Source organism: Molothrus aeneus, chromosome 6 (assembly GCF_037042795.1).
Source record: "Molothrus aeneus isolate 106 chromosome 6, BPBGC_Maene_1.0, whole genome shotgun sequence".
In the NCBI taxonomy this organism is placed as follows: domain Eukaryota; kingdom Metazoa; phylum Chordata; class Aves; order Passeriformes; family Icteridae; genus Molothrus; species Molothrus aeneus.
The window spans coordinates 37,856,832-37,874,676 of record NC_089651.1 but is presented as its reverse complement, the minus strand read 5'-3'; the positions used below and the strand labels follow the sequence as shown (position 1 = coordinate 37,874,676).

Sequence of the window (17,845 nt, the reverse complement as noted above, 5' to 3'; positions counted from 1 at the left end):
CAACCAGTTAAAATTTCAACTCTATTCATGTTACAGAAGACCAACTGTGGACAAGCATCCCAGCATTGCTAGAATGATTTTAAAAGATGATAAATCCAAAAAGAGTTCCCGGAACCAGAATCCCAAACTCCATAGTTTTTTTAGATGTTAATGAGGAAAATGTTACTAAATGTTACATGTATCTTAACTGCCTGAAAATAGTTGTTTGTTACTGCCTCTCTGGTCTGCAAAGAGAGCTGTTCAGCTGCTTCTTAATCTGTGCCATAAATCCAGGGTCAAATAGTAAAAAAATGATCGCAATAAGGAAAATCTAGAACACTTTGCTGGTCAGATCTTCAGTTTATCATTAGGTTTGCAGGCTAAGTCTGGAATTGAGTCAGACCTTAAATATGTTGCATGATATGTGATTTGTATTACATTCCCTTTGATTGTGAGTAATATATACTCTTAATATCTGAATAGGGGGGATGTGCATGTTGAATATTTTATGGTAAGAAAAAGCTGGAGTTTCTTTTTCATCTGTTTTATGTTGTACACATTTTTGTGTACATCTTTGCACCTCTATTTTTTCAGCCATCATCATGCCAGCACACATTTATTGCTGCACCAAATATGTGTGTGTGAGTGTTACTCAAGTAAAAAATCAAAGCTGTTTTGATATGCAGTGTGTACATTTTTAGCTTAAGCTTATTTAAAATAATTTTTGAAAAGGGCCTTTCAGCATAGTATGCATACGGGTTGAAAAATCTGTAAGGTTAGATACAAGAGTTTTGGCTTAGGCAGCAGGTTCTGGTCCTATAAAAATATTGTGTCAGAAAGAATTTACTCACCTATTGTTCTGCTTTTGTATAGACAATAGTGGAAGGTTATAAACTATCAAATATCTACATGTTCTGATATTGTCTGCCTCCACCTAACTGTTAAATTGAATGCAATATGGTGGAAAAAAAATCCAGTCAAATTAAAAGGAACACTTTATGTCAAGATTTGTAATCAACACAGTAACCAATATCAAAAGCTTTATTTATTTAGAATAATTTAGCCTGGAAAAGATCCTTAATATTTACTATGTGGTTTTTATTTTTTCTCTTGCCTACATTCATTGTAAGATTCACAGTGATGAATGTAATGCATCTAACTATAACTATATCCTGAATTTTATTACTGCGTCTCTTAATCAAACTGATACTAAAGCCTTACACATAACTGCCTTTTAAAAAAAAGTTTCTGTCATACAAAGTTTACTAGAGCATTCAGTCTTAAAAGGATTGTCTTTCTGAATTGTTTTTCAAACTGAATTTAAGACTCCACTTAAGTTGTGCTGCATTTGTCAAATGTATTTTCTGCTCAATGTGACCTACCCAGGTTATCTGCATGTTGTTGTTATTGGCAGTAATTCTTTAACCTGGTTTTGAAGTGTGATGTGCTCAACTTTCACTGCACTCCATTCACGTACATTTGATTCCCATGCAGATCAGGAGCACTAAGATCCTAAGTCTATATTCCGTGTTGTTTTGAAAATATATAGAGAAAAATTCAGACTGATTAAGTATTGCAGTGACAATATTTATGCTAGATACTCTGAATTTTCCTTAATGAATTCTATCAGCAATGATTTTAAAACAAGTTAGCAAATTTACAACAGTATGAAACGAAGCTACTTGAAGCACAGAATATTACTTTTTTAAGAACTTCCAGAGTACTTTGAGGTTAAATGCAGTATTAGTTCTTGCTGTGTCTTACTCTGACAGAGAAAAGCAAATGTCAAAGATTCATTTAAATCTATTAGAAAAGCTGCAGATATAACCTTGATTGTAATACCACAATTCTTATGTACATCTTTTATTCTGTAGGACTGTTGGCAGGATGTGAGATATGAAAACGTGAATAAACATCAGTTTGGCAAGATTTATCCAGTATCAATTAAAAGCCAGACTCCATGGATAAAAAAATTAATGCTTTTCTTAGTTAAAACATTTCACTTCAGTAATTTCATTTTTAATGTGGAACTATAACAAGCTGTATTGCAAATTTCTCCACACAGAACTGATCATTTCTCCTTATGATTTTGAATCTCTTTTGGAGAACATGAATTCAAGAGTATGGGCATATGTGTGATACATATGTGTGATGCATTTTCAGGAGAAAATCAAAGGAAACTAGAAAAATACAAATGTAGTACAAGTTACTTTTCCTGCTAAAAAAATCAAATTCAGAGTTCTTGTGGAGTAACTTTAACTTTGATTTTTCAACCCCTGATGCAGTGGGAAAATGTGTTAATTAGCTTCTTGATTTCAAATGCAAAATCTCTGTAATCGTCATAATAAAGGCATTGTTGCTGCTTTACATAAAAGTTGAAAACTCAGAATGTCTTATGTGTCCACTGATTTTTTCTTTCTTACAGCTCTGCCAATATCTGCCGTGCTGAAATGTTTTAATTTTTGAACTTTCTTCCTTTTTATCTTTGTTTTCTCTGTTGCTGCTTTTTCTGTGACACAAGCCTTTCATTATAGTCACTCTTCTTTTTTCCTTCCCCACTTCTTTCTTTTCCTTTTTAAAGCCATGAGAAGCCGATCCATTGGTGAATGTGCTCTGCCATCGGCCTATATACGCAGTGCTAAAAGTGCTCCTGTTCTGATCCATACTTCCAAACCCTTCTTGCCTGATATTGTTCTCACTCCCCTTTCTGATGAGCTTTCAGGTAGTGCCACCTCTGCTAATTTCTGCACCCCCTTTGTCACTTTTTTAAACCTTCTGCTTTCAAATTCTGCTAAACCATTAAATTTTTCAAAGTAAAAATACTTTGGGGATGGTGGGAGAGGGGAAGAGATTAAGAATTAATATTTTGAGTTTTGTAAGATACCATGCTATTTTACAATTCATTCTGGAACTGTTAGAAGTTAGTGCTGTGCCAATGTTTATTATCATAAAGGAGAAAATTTGAGAAATCTTTCCGCTTTTCCAATTTATTGGTAAGCAGTAATACCATATCTGTCTACAACTAATCTAAAATTTTTATTTTGGATGAGTGAGGGAGGGAAAGGAAGAAATTTTACTTTAATTTGCCATTTACATCTTTCTGTGTAAATTTTTTTAATTCAGTGTCATAGATGTTGTGTGAACAACCATGATGATACACTAGCTCCCATGAAAAAAGAATATGGTATCATATAATATCCTTTAGAGTATTCCTGTTTTTCATTACTATATAAAAACATGAAAAAAAAATCTGTAGTGTGGAATTCTCAAGTGTGATGTTTTGGTGTTATTTTCCAAATGATCCATTTTTTAGTATTGTGGTTTCTTCAACATTGTTTGGTCCAGCAGGGTGGTTGGCTACAAGTTGGACCGTGGCTTACTTTGGATACTTTTCTTTGAACAAATAGATTAAACAACTAGAATTAGCATAGACTTCTAAAATACATGTTTTCAGATAAATTAATTTTTTCCAGATATTGCATAGTTATAAATTTGTAATTTGTTAAGGCTGACTATGCCTTTGTATCAATGAGTGGAAAAAAAAATGAAGGCACAGTGGGAGGACTATATTATAGTCAAAATGGCATACAAATATAAGGACTTCATGACAATAATATTTTTATGGAAGATTTTTTTTTCTTTTCTGTCTCTCCTGCGTGTCTTTATTACCCAAGAAGTACCAAGAACTGTACCTTCATAATTGTATTTTATCATGTGTCACGTGTCACAAAATTCTTGTTGTGAAGCAGAAACTTGGTGCCTTAGTATTCAGCCTGAAAACCTTATTGAAAAATCAAGAAAGTTCAAAGAACCCACTCTAGAGAGACCAAACTTTCACAATGAATAATTACAAAGTATTTGAATACAATTCTTGACACCACAAACAAAATTTTAAAAAATACAAATTATATGTAAGAAATAATAAAAGTACGAGTGCAAAGAGTATCTCTTCTGAGATACAAGTGATTATAACTTAGAAGATAGAGATTTTATAGGGATGATACGTAAACAATCTATTAGAGAATGTGTCCTTCCTGGCCATAGTGTTGTTGGAAATAGTCAGTGCCTAATGAAGACCTTCAGAACACCCACAGAAGGGTTATGAGCTTTCACAGTGAAATAGTATTTCATCACATAATTACTGCTACTTAATTACCCTTTCTTGAACCAAGCAGAAGTGCTTTTGTAGTCAGTTTTATCATCCATGTTCCTGAAAAGTCCTGGCTTGCAAATTACTCGTAATGTGTCCCAGACCTACTGGCTCTCTTGCTATTATTCTTTATGTTGATAATCATCCAATGCAAAAACTGCATGACCAATGTAATTATAAAAGTAAAGTGACGTTACAGGCCATTGCACTTCTAACATACAAAAAGTCCTAAGCCCTTCCTGGTTTTGATGTCTTCTCAAACAAATGAGTGTTGCAGCAGCTTCATGATGTGCCCAGGAATCTTGACCATTGCCAGAAAACTAAAAAATTCTAGTTAAAAAAGCAAGCTATTAGGGTGTTGATGGGGAAATAGCAGAGAAAGAGAAACCCTGTCCACTGGATCAGAGTGCACTTTGCTCTTTTAATTTTCTGCATTTTTAATTGTGCTCTCTTTCTTCTTCCCTTTTTATTTAAACACGAAGCTTTATCATTTTCTTGCCTTTTCTTCTTACATTAAATATATTATTTTCTGAAAGCCTTCTGTTTCCAGACGTACAACATGTAATCTGGGAAGGAATCAAATTGTTTCTATTGTAAGTGTGTTCTAGGTAATGAATGATGTTTAGCTAGTTGTGACAACTGTTCATCTTATTACAGGATTATATGAATATCCCTGTTATCCAAAATTACTTTACAATCCAACGCAACTTGAAGGAGATGACATTTCAAATTATTCCAGAATAATAGGCTGCCTAATATAAAGTTTTTGGAAGTAGTTTTCAGCTTCTTTTTAGCTGTGAAACTCATAATTGAAAGGTGGACCCACTAAACACTGGTGAATCTGGGCAGGTAGTGTAACAGAAAGCGTTTATGACCAAGCTATTACCTTATGTACTGTATATTAATTTTCAAGGGTAAGGCAGAAAACCTGATTATAATTTGTGAGACATAATTTGAAGGTCAATCAGTAGATTGATAAAATATATTGCAGAAGTTCAATATTGACATCCAGTCATCTAGCATCATAGAGGATGATTTTCCTAAGATCATGATTCCTTCATGTAGTTTCAGTTATGCTGTATTTCCATGTGCAGAATATTCGCAACTTTTCAAGTAGTATCTGGAAAGTGGAAGTGATTTATGCTCTAAGGTGTTTACTTAATAAAGTGATTTGATATAGTATATCTGTTGCAAATCTGCAATATTTCTAAAAAGAACTTTCTTTAGCCTGTCAGAATCATAAGAAATCCAGTCTTACACATTTACAAGATAACTAGGGAAATGACCATTCATTCTGTAACCCTTGGGTATTTTCAGGTACAAGACCTGAAAAAAGTGTCAGTGAGATGTAGACAAGATTCCTAAAAGCAATGGACAAACTAATTAGTTGTGGGTGGGAGATTTTTCCTTATCTACTGGGACTAAAAGAGTCGAGTATTAATGTGAAAGGGAGATGCATATTATGCCTTTACAACCTTACTCCCAAATCATTAAGTAAGCATTAAGATGAAATAGAAAGAAATCATAATGGTAATGTCAGTATGGCTGTAATTATTCTTTAATCCCAGAAACTCACAGAATGCTTGTGTTCTCTTAAAAAAAACCCAACTATTGAAAGCTAAGAAGCAAAACATAAGTTTTTTCCTCCACTTCCCAAACAGTCTTTGCATGATGAAATACAAACCTGCCCCAGTGTTATACAGGGATCTTCTGTTAGGACTCATGCTGTCTGTCAGAATGTGGCTCTCCATGAGTTTGTATTTTAGCATATCTGTCTCACACTTGATGCTGAAAAGCTGCCTTCTCTTTCTGCCTTCTAGCAGCAAAAGGAGAGGCAAGGTTGACTTAGGACGGTAGTGATTGTGTGAGATTGGCCAGATGTACCAATTACAATCTTTTCCTTACTGCACCATATGAGGAATCAGGGCAGTGTTTCTCCTAAGGGTGCTCAGGGTCAGATACACAGGGGCAGCCTGCTGGCACACAAACTCCTTGGGAGTTTTAGGTGTTCCAGTCTGACTGTACACCTGTGTGCAAGGGTGAGCCCTGGTTGTGAAGGAGCAGTTCATTTGGGTTTTTAAACATTGTCTGTGTTTTCAGTGCTGGTATCACAATAACGTTTTTCATTTCCTTCGTTTCTTCCCGTTCTACAAAAAAGAAATCTCTATTGGGGCAAGCACGTATTTGTTTGAAGATGTGTACTTGTATGTGCTTGTACTTGTACTTTAGGTGCTCTCATGAATATGTGAGCACCTAAAATTAATTCTGGATCAACATTGAAATGAATCTAGCTGAATTTATTTCAATGTGTGGAGCTGCTTTGTGTGCATTGTGAGTTCTCTGTCCGATTTTTTTTAACATCCTGGAAGATCATGATCACTGCATGCATGCACAGCATGGAATTTCTAGGCTGCTGCTTTAGATAAGGTTGAGTTTATAATAGATTTGAAAAATGCATACTGAGGGCTCAAGATGAGATCACTGTATCACAGTTGCATGTATGAATCTCATATATATCATTGTGCATACTTTTGACTGAATCCTGTGGTCCATTCTTTACAGCTGTAAGAAATAGCTTGAGACTACGTTAGCATAACTTCTGTTAATTTCTACCTAAGTCAGTAGGGAGTTTCAAATAACAGTTCCAGTTAGAGAGACATGATTTGTTTCAGAGGGTGTTAATTCATGTAGTTAGTAATAAGTTGAACAAGAACAATGATGGGAAATTCGTTGCTTATCAAAGCTGAAGAGAGAAGGAATAATAGATTCTGGTCTATTTGATGATTTTTCAGTTAATGTCTATTCTCTTTTTCCAATATAGATCTCTCAATTTCCTGTCTAATAGCTTCTTTACAGTTTAGTAAACTTTGCATGAGGTCAAACTGTTACTCTCAAATTTTAACTTCTGTGAAAAACTGAGCATGGAAATAGCACTTTTCATCTTCTTGAAACACATGTTTAATTAAGTGTAGACATATCTCATTCATCTGGTTTAAATGCTTTGTTGTGAAGGGGAATCTGAGAAAATGCAGCTCTATCTCTAATATTCTCAGAAAAGTGTAAGCAGCTCAAAACAGGTTTTAAGGGGACTTCTGATTATCAATATTCAATATTACTGAAATATATAGAGATAAATTAACTAATAATATTAAATACTTAGTGATATTTTATATAATATTTAGTAATAATAGAAATATTTTAAAATGCAATTACATACATAGTTACTTTATTTTAGCTGTAACACATCAAAGTTAGGGGAGGGAAGGGGGCTTAAATTTTTTCTGATATTAAGTAAATTCACCATTGCAGTCTTGAAGTTAAATCATCTAGATAGAACAACAAGGTAAGTCTGTTTATTGTGGCAAATAACTCTTGCTGGTATTCATTTAAGCTATTTACTTTTATCCCTGAATTTGAAAGTATCTCTACAACATTTTAAGTACTAGGTAATAAAAAATTAATCTAGGGAATAAAGGATTCCATCAAAAAGAAACCAACAGAAAATTGAGTAAACTGGTTTTACCTTGCTCTTTAAGTGCTTATCTCATAAAAGGACCGGAAGGGATAGCAGTTAGTTTACTCATCTGTAGAGGATATTTACTCTTGCCTACAGTGGTAATTTGATAGTATATAGTATTCCTATAACATAGAAGGAAATCTGAAGAGATGCATGAAGGTTCTTTATTTTTGTGGATGATATGAAATGAGCTGAAGATACTTCTGTACAATTCCTAGGTGATCCATGTTGGAACTGCAGGTTTCATTACAGTTAACTGATTTTTACTGACACTAACATATTAAGAGTCTCAACAGAAACAAGGAATCACTAATTTAAATGGTAATAACAAATTCTGATCTTTTCATAAACAAAAGTGGGTTTACTCTAATGTTTGCTGTTGTGAGGCTGCAGGATGTTTTTTGGTATCAGAGTACTTAATTCTGTAATAGTCAAAAATGTTATATTGCTGAAGTAAAACTGGAAGAAGAGCAGGAGGTAAGCCTTCATTAGGTATTTAGTTTCATATTTTGAAGATGAGAGACAAAATATTTTTCTGGGGAAAAAGGGTATATCTTTAAATTTTCTGTTGTGTATAGTCATCCTTTTTGTATAGGGCCAGCTCTTCCTTGTAATTTAAAAGCTTTAGTCCTTAGATGTACACTGTCAAAATACTTATAATTGTGTTATAGTATTCTTTCAGAAATCACGGTAATTTATATATATACACATATATACATATATACATATTTTAATTAATGATTTGCCACTTCAACAGACAAATTTTCCAAAAAACATCCTTGTTATCTTTGGAATTGCCCATTTTTCTGAAGATGTAAATTCCACAGAGGGAGTACTGCTGTTGAGCTAATTTGTATTCCAATAACCATTTCCTGAACAAGCTAGCTGGAATAATATTGGTTGAATTATTGAACTTATTGGCACAGCTCTAGCTTTAACTGTATTTCCAAATGTTCCATGACCTCACTGTTCGTTCTCATGCATGTTAACATTTAAAACTGTGTTCTGATGGTCTAACTCATTTATATTACATTCTGTACTGGATATTATGTCCGTGCGTTTTTAACACTCTAGTATTGGAAAAAGTGTTCATGTTGTACCTAAGAAAACAAGGTTCTGATTTTTTCTGGCTTTTAAAGTGACATCATTAGGATGTAGTGGTAAATATATATTGTCTCTATATGTAAATTTTTGTGCATGTTACATACACTTTTTTCCTACAGACATTGATGATGCTCAAATTCTTCCACGTCCACCTCGAGTAAGACATTTTTCTCAGAGTGAGGATGCTCCAAGTGAAGTTTTTGGTGCATTGAATGAAGAACAGCCTCTGCCACGAAGCAGCAGCACCTCAGACATCCTGGAACCATTCGCAGTTGAACGAGCCAAAGGTGCAGTTCCTGTCATTGACAGTTCATCCCATCATGCTCCAAGCTTACAGAATTCCACTGAGACCTCTTCAATGCATAGATCCACTGAAAGCCATATCACTGATACAAATAGCAGAGAGTCCTCCTTGGAAGTTGGGGATAGTATTTATGACCATCTTTGTCATTTAATAGGGCCGGTAGAATTTGCAAACACTGCCTTTGAACAAAGCCAGTATGTTGACCTTGAAGGTGAAGATGATCTCCTTTCCTCTCTGAGAGAATATCTTATTAAAGAAAAAGAAGAACTTTGCGGTAACTTTGAGATAGATAAATCTGAGGCTTCTGCTCATGAAGTTGATACATCAGTAAGTAGGAACGATAGATTACCACTGGACGGATTAGAAAATAGAGATCAGACTGCTCAATGCACAACTAGCAACACTGTTGCAGAAAGAGCCAATAACACAGAGCTGCAACTAGAACAAAACCCAAGTGGCTTTATAAGTAATATTGCACCTACTCAAGTAGACTTTTTTACAAGAAATCAAGCGCTCAATAAAGCCAGACAGTTAGATATTGATAAACAATGTGAAAGTGTGTTTGATCGTGGGTCAAGTAGTCCTAGCAGCAAAGAAGGGAAGAGATATCTGTACAGGCAAGCAGCCACTGAAACTGATGTAGATTTAGTTGTGGAAGCACCGGTAGCTGAAAAGCATAAAAGTGCCCAGTGTAATGAAAAAGTGACCAACTCGCGTATTGTCCATGCAAAGAAAATTCTTACTAAAGAATTGCCTCACATCACAGGCACAAGCAAACTGGCACCAGCTAAAAGAAGTATATCTGAAACTGTAACTCATAGGGCCAAAATCATGAAAATAACAACTAAAAAAAGAAACAGCGTTCATGTTACATTTAGGCCATCTACAGAATCAGTTCAGTTTTACAATCCTCTTGAGAACAAAGAGGCTGCTTGGAAAGCAAGACTTCGTAAACTTGGTGGCTTCAGTAGTAGCAGTAGTGGTAGCAGCAACAGCAGTACCAGTGCAAGCAGTAGCTCATCAGCTGCAACAGAGCTGGTTAGACCTGGAATATATAGGCATCTAGATGCAGTCAATACTGCTTCAGCTGGCAGCAAACAAGTTAAGGAATCTGCAGAAACTCAAGCAGCTGTGTTGCAGAAAGAAGGTCTTGCCGTTAGTCAGTTCCAATGTCGTAGTGCCTTTAGAGCACCAGGTCAGGAGTCGGCACAACAGCAGGGCTCCCTGGGTGGTGTTTATAAAACTGTTGTACATGCTCTTTCGAAGCCGAAGGCAAATGTTTCCCCACAGAGGCAGAACAGAATGCCAGCAGAGGCTCCACTGAGGGATCTGTACAGTCATGTTATGGGCTATTTTGGAAGGAAAGCTGCAGGTGAGCACTAACAGTGTGCAGAGCGCAAAAGGAGAAAGGCAGCACCAGTTTGGCTTAATGCAACTGAAGCAAGCTCTGATAAGCAATCAAAAGGCTTTGGGATGATCACTGCTTTCCCTGTTTGGTTATGCATGCGCCTATAGCCAGCTGATTTTTCTCCCAGCATAAGTTACATTTACATACTTTAAATTACTAATTTTTCTTTTCAAAATATTTAGTTGAACCTCTTTTCTGCTGAAGATCATCAGATTAGGGAAGAGGAAGAGACAGTAAATGACCTAATAAAGGCTTAAGCCTTCAGACTTTTGAATTTTTATCTACATTGCAGAGCCTTCAAATTAAGCCTATTGAAGGATTGGCAATGCATATTTTATCAGAATGTGTTATTCCACTCTGTAGTTTTTTTGCCAGAAGGACCTGGCTCCCAACCAACTAGGTTGAACTAATTTCTGGTTCATTTAGTGTGTTTTCTTCTTCCTCCTCATCCTCTTCCTCCTTTTCCACCTCCAAAACAAAAGCAAAAAAGAGCCCGTCAAATTTACATTTGGAAGTAATTTTAGATAGTTTTTTAAAATTAGTCCAAAATAGCAATCTGCTGTTACTGGAATGATTTCATTACAACAGTTCTCTGAATCTAATCACAAGGTTTTGTTTGAGTCTGTTTCAAAACATGTCATAGGCCTTCCTATATTCATTCATCTAAATAGCTGCAATTAAATCTTGGCAACATCTTCCATTATTTTCTTTTTTTCATGGAATCTTGGATGTTCGTGAAGGTCTTTTGATGGTCTTTCGCCTGCTAACTACGAGACCTCTGTGGACTGATCAAAAAAGAAGGCTGCGACCCTAATATACATTGTCTTAGTTCACATAACCGTAAATGATCAATAAATTAACTTTCAGCAGTAATGCAGGTTTTCTTTTTCCCCCATTGTTATGCTGGCATGATTAACAGAGGATTCTGCAATGCATCCTGCATCAAGATGTTAATGCCACCTGAGGGCAGTCTCTGTAAGCACAGCACCTGAGAGTGGTACTGTCATGAGTCTCACAAAAATGATTTGCTGCACTTCAGAAATTAGACTTCTGAACAAGACATTTAGGAAGCACCAATTTTAGAAGTACCTGTTATTTAAAATCCAACATTAAAATCCAACAGACACTTATTGTTAGAATAAACTGCACTGTGGTCTCATGAGAGATGACACTGAGGGAAAAATTTGTATAAAGAGAACATGAACTGGAATGACTTGAAGATTTTAAAGGCTAGTATCATAAAGTCAGGTGTAACAGCCACAGCTAAATATGAACAGTATAGTTATATAAAAAAATATAACACTGATAAAGGCGTGAACTTCACTAATTGCTCATAACCATTGATCATCTAGAGTTAGAAGTTTCATTCCATGCACTAGCATGTAATTATATTGTGTAACATTTTGTTTGCACTATTCATACTAACTGTATACAGGGCCAAATTGCCATTTGTCATTTGTATCTATTACAACCTAGTTTACTTTTTTCCACTACATTGCTTTTCATTAGGAATGCAATGACGAAGGAGCCTGAAGAAATCACATAATTTTTTTAGAATTTCTTACTTACTTGTGATATGGAGGAAGAACATATGCTTTATCCTTAAAACAAGCATTAACAACTTTGAGTAGTGCTTACCTAAAAGCTTCCTGCTCTTAAAGGTGGAATTGGAAATCAACTAACCCCTGCTTAGTGGGAAGAAGAAGCCATACTAATTCTGAGAGTAGAATCTGCTTTAAAAGAGGAACATTCTTAAAATGCATGTTTGGCAATTTTGATTTTTAAATTTCTGTTAACTAGCAGGTTTTTTCAAGTGTTACATTTTGTTTTGAAAATGTCTTGGTGTGCTGTTTACTATAAATGGTTGTTCATTTGCTTTTAGCTAATAGAGAGGACATGAGTCAAAAGCTGCACCCTATTGATAGTGATATTGACAGTAGCAATACAAATGTTCCTGACCTCATGGACGAATTTATAGCTGAGAGACTCCGCAGTGGTAATGCACTGGTAAGCCTTTAAACTTGCTACACTTCAATACTTAAGTCTCCATGTATGTGTGAACTTGTCAATGACATGATAAATCAGTTCACTAAAATGTATTTCTGTGGTTCTTATGAATCAGAATTAAGAATATTGCTTAATTATGCCTTGCCTTTGGCATAGATTCTTGCCATTTTATAGAATTTGTGTTTTCATATCTATTAAATCTTCATCGTGGAAGCAATGCAGAAGTTACTGTCAGATGAATAGTCTCATTGTATTAAACAGCCTTAATTGCACCTGCAAAGATGCCTGCCTGTACATAGACACTTTCAGAATACTGGTTTGAATGTACATTTGCATTCCTGCAGCATGGTATGTAATTAAGTAGCATGCTGTAGTTCAGTACTGTTCTCTACAGGTATAGACATTGCAACACACTACAAAACTACGCGAATATATAACTTTTTCCTTTTTTTAAATTTCACTTCCAAGTGTTGAATAATTTCTCATAAGTAGTGCTCTTCTGATAAAATCAACTTTCCATTTGCCTTCTTCTTACACTTTTCCAAAAGCATCATGTTGTTTGGAATGGCATTCATAATACGAAGTTATAATCAATTTAAAATTAAGAATTTCTGGTTACTGTTGAATGCTTACAACTGATTTGAAGAGATAAGTGATTATTAAGTAGTAACAAAAGAGAAAATATTTTAAAAAAGTTGCAAATTAAGAACAGAATGGGTAACAATTTAAAGATAGTGTTTCAAAATTGTTTGGTTCCTTTTGCTTTAAAGTTTTCAAGGTGATTTGAAGACATGCTTCTGTAAGACATACTCCTATAGAAAATTGTCATTAGACAAGTTGGTGATAATAAGGGACAGAAGAAGATTCTTCAAAGTTATTAAAAATTGTTTATTTATCATCATATTTTATAAATGGCAAGAAAGAATCTACAGAGTTTGTCCATATGTATCCTTTTTTTCTCTTTTGTAATGAACTCATGTTTATGAAACTTGATTGTTGGCACAAAGTATTCTTGTTAGTAACGCTTGAGTTACACAACAAAATGCTAACTTGTAGTCTACGAAAAAGGTAACTTAGTCTGAAAATTAATAAACCAGAAATCATCACAGCTGGTTCTAGAAGAGAGAAAGGGAGGGATTACTCTTTTTTTGGAGAATTGATACTTTCCTCAGGTAACAGAAAAGAGCTGAGATAAGTTTGAGTAAATAATGAGACTACCACAACTACTGTTCATTTTTTTCAATTAGCACACAACAGACATGCCTCCTTAAAACAATACCAACTTACTAAAATTAGTTTTGGATTGCTTTATCTATTGAATGCTAAAACTATATCATAAAAAGCTCATTAGTCTGAGATTAGTAGTAGAGTAGCAAAAGAATGCAGAACTGACTGGGCCTGATATAAAAGGAAGGCATCTTTAGTCTCATAATGCATAAAAATTTCAAGGCATTTCATAAAATGGCATTTCTACTTTGATATCTCTTCCCTCTCAAGCAAACAGTGCTCTCTGTGGAAAAAAATACCTTAAAGAAAGACTTCAAATAGACCACCACCTTACTTAAAAATGAGCAAATCTGCATGCCTTACTTCTGTTATATGTGGTCCTTTGTGTTCCAAACCAGTACTGAAGCAGTGTTTTAATCATAAGAAAATCAATGCATTAATTAGTCAATTTATTTGCACCTTCCATAAATTAAGTTTTTGATTATAGTATGGTGGCCTATAGGCCATTAGGTCTGAAACCAAGGTTAACAAGTTTTCTTAAGTTATTTAGATGTAATATACTTTTTAACTATTTTTCTCTCTCACATCTTACCTACCATGTGGCCCATGCTACTCTGAGTCCTAGAGTTTTACAATGTACATCTAAAAATCCATTGTGCAAATAAAACTTGTATTTATGAAATTCTGTGACTGCGTGGGTTCTCATTTGGGGGTCTGGAAAGTCTTGGTATTTAGAATGATGGCAATTTCTGGTTTAGGTACTTAAGAACTGTTTGTTACATTCTGATTTCACCAAACGTGGGATTGCTTTTTCCATTTTATGTAAATAAGCCATCCAAGATTGCAAGACAATTTATGTATCTTCAATGTTTAGAATGTGACAAGAAGAGGAAGCAGCCCGGGCAGCCTGGAAGTTCCTAAAGACCTTCCTGATATATTGAACAAGCAGAACCAAATGCGTCCCGTGGATGACCCAGGCGTGCCTTCCGAGTGGACGTCGCCTGCCAGCGCGGGCAGCAGTGACCTCATCAGCTCCGACAGCCACTCCGACTCCTTCAGCGCCTTCCAGTATGAAAGCCGCAAATTTGAAAGCAAGTACATTTTTCCAAAAGTAATAGTATTTTTGGTTAATGTAGTGCAAATTTCCTTTGTTTCATCTGTTCTTTTATTTTTTCTTCCCCAGATAAAGTTGTATGCCAGCAATTTTCTGTCGAGAGAGATTATTTTGATTTTCCATTGAAATCATTAGCAAGTTAATGGAACAAGGAAGGTTATTACAAGAGGCTATTGTTTTTTTAGTATACCAAAACAAAAGAGCACGGGAGTACTACTATGCAAAGAGGAGAACATAATTGAACAGAAGTTAGAAAGAAATATTGTCATCTCTGTGGAGTGTATCTACCTGTTTTGCACAAAATATAAAAATTAAAACTTTTTTATTTTGGAAATTGTTTTAATTCTTTTGGAAGTGATTACGTAAAACTTGAAGAAAGGCTTATGATATTTTTACAGTGGTCTTTGTGTAGCTATAGATTAATCAAGATATTAAGTGTAATATCATGGTACAATTAGTGTGATTTGTTAAAATGAGTGTGCTTTGTTTATTAACATAATGCTTTTCTTTCATTTTATTTATCTATTCCCACTCTTGTTTAACAGAAGGGGTCATTATGGCTGCTAGGAATTATGACGTCATGTGTTATATAAGATAAAAATAATATTTACATGGTAGAATTTTTGGAAGAAATTACATTTTTTATATATGTCTCCATTATGCAAATAGTCATGGCATTTGAACCTACATTTTGGCCTGACAGTTTTTTCATTAATGTTGAGGATAACATTTGTTAGTGTCATTTGCTGTAAAATTTTTAGTTTGAAGTTAGTGCTTTCACAACAAACTTGAATATTTCTTCCAGTTTGTAAATTTTACAAATAAATTCCTTAATGTATGATTCCATTATTTTTGTGTTATTCAGATGTAGATGCACGTACAACAACTAAGCAGAATACAGATGTTCAACAAGAATGTCTTCTGCAGACATCAAGTCATGGATTTATGACAGGAAGGAGAATATTCATAATAGTCAATACTTTCTGCTGTTGTATTCTATTTAAATTTTGCAACAGAGTGCTAGTAGCATAGAAGATGCACATTCAAGGTTTCTGTTTAGTTTGGCAGTCCTGGGCCTCTGGGGTTTTTTCATATTAGTGGTATTTTTATGCTGTAAGTTAATACAATGCTTTTCTCATACAGATTTCAGCTTTGGCACTGAGGCAGGGACGCCAGCTTCTACTGACGTTGATGCAATTTCAGGACAGCAACAAAGTGCTGAGGAGCAAGAAGTGGCCAGTCTAACTACACTCCACATAGATTCAGAAACAAGTAGTCTCAATCAGCAACCATTGTCTGCTGAAGCTGCGACTATTACTGGTAAAGTAGATTTAAAAAAAAAAAAGTATTTATTTCAGAAATTTTTCACCCATCCTGAAGAATGCATCTTCCAGCTTCTGCCAAGAATCTATATTTTATTTAAGATTATTCCCTTATTTCAATTATTTTTGATTGCTATTGAAAAGTAATATGTGAAATAACATAAGTGGAGAACCTTTGTCTGACTTAGTTATCCATGGTCCTAAATGTATTTTAAACCCTTCATGAGAAAATCTATACAATTACCAAGGCAAAACTCTTACATCATAATGTATGCTAGATCTCTTACAAATGTCTTTCTATTACTGGTAGTTAAATAATTAATTTCATGAATTGTTTTTGCTTTGGAAGGTTTTCATAGTGCTCCTTCAAACCAGTGTAACATATTGAAGTATCTTGGGATTCTTTTATATGCATCCGTCTTAATATCTCTTTATATTGTCTGTTGTGAAACTGAAAGGTTTTATTATGCAAAATGTTACTTATTTGGCCATGTAACATCACTTTGCATTTGTATAACTGAAAAGTGATGCAGTTAACCAAAATGGAATGGGCTCCTATGTGAAAGAGAGAATGCTTCTCTATGAGGATGATCTGAAAGAATGATCTCTTACCAGATTTTGTACATGAGAAGTAAAGATGCCCATAGTCATTTTCATACTCCTTGTTCCATAGCTGTTATATGCTACCATTCCTGTTACAACCCTAGTTGTAACAAGTAACAAGTTGCAACAGTTACCTATATTTCTATGAAAGCTTATACCTACGTATTGTGTCATGTTCTCTGTTAGAAATCAAACTCTGCATTTTCAGAGACATGGAAAGACATCTTTACTTCCTCTGCCATAACTTTTTAAAAGTGCCCTTCTGCTAATGGTATTAGCTTTCATGGACATTGTTGTTCAGCTTGTTCCACAATGTTCAGCTTGACTTGTGTTCTCTTCATTTTTCTATTTGCTGTGTGCTTGTTGAAAGTCCTTGCTGTAGATCTGTTCTTTTTCTGTTTGTTTGTATGTCTTTATATGTTAATAACTTCATTACTGTTTGATATTTTTGTCCAAGTGTGCACTATAATTGAATTGATAAGATTGCAATTAGTGACTGAATTGTCTATTGAGAGATTCTGTGGTTAACTCTTCTTGCTTGAACCACTGTTTTAGAGAGGCAGCTCTTGTGTGTCACATGCATTTGGCTGGGTTTCCTGAGGAAACAATACTTGTGCAATTGTTTTGTCTATCTGATTGTTCCATGCACTCAACAATATTGCAGCCTATTGTCTAATTTTTGCTAGATTGACATATAAGAAAACAAAAGGATGTTATTTTCTTTGATGTTTTATGAAAGATAGGCAGCTATCTAGTGAAAATTGCATATATGCAGACTCTCATGATGGAAGCTGCAATGTGAATTTCACTCTATTAGATGCCAGCAAATCAATGCAGAAACTCAACCTCAAAACACACTTTTGATAAACAAGTTTTCAGTGGTTCTGCTGATCAGAAAACTATTCTTCCTAAATCTGAAGGGTTTTGGAAGGATAATTTGGTTTTGGTATATGGGCATTGCATCATATTCTAAGTACATGATAAAATTGACTATTGTCTGCTGTTTACTAGTCCTAGAACAAGTTGTACCTGTGGAAGTCTCAGTCAAGGTTGGATCCACGTATGCTGGAGTATCTTTTAATGACAGACTCCTGTAGTTCTGCAAATTTT

The 17,845-nt window shown here is 34.8% G+C and overlaps 1 protein-coding gene across 8 annotated transcripts in view; it reads left to right on the top strand.

Annotated features, from left to right (window-relative positions):
* Positions 1 to 17,845, top strand: part of RALGAPA1 (Ral GTPase activating protein catalytic subunit alpha 1) — a 132,364-nt gene that overhangs the window by 36,978 nt on the left and 77,541 nt on the right. For 5 of the 8 annotated variants that reach the window (XM_066553054.1, XM_066553050.1, XM_066553051.1 and 2 more), the window contains exons 17-21: positions 2,561 to 2,701; positions 8,870 to 9,037; positions 12,345 to 12,469; positions 14,571 to 14,787; positions 15,954 to 16,130. In XM_066553054.1, the coding sequence (XP_066409151.1) occupies positions 2,561 to 2,701; positions 8,870 to 9,037; positions 12,345 to 12,469; positions 14,571 to 14,787; positions 15,954 to 16,130 (828 nt within the window). The remainder of the gene's footprint in view (positions 1 to 2,560; positions 2,702 to 8,869; positions 9,038 to 12,344; positions 12,470 to 14,570; positions 14,788 to 15,953; positions 16,131 to 17,845) is intronic. The other 3 variants (XM_066553058.1, XM_066553053.1, XM_066553056.1) reach the window with 1 other exon arrangement.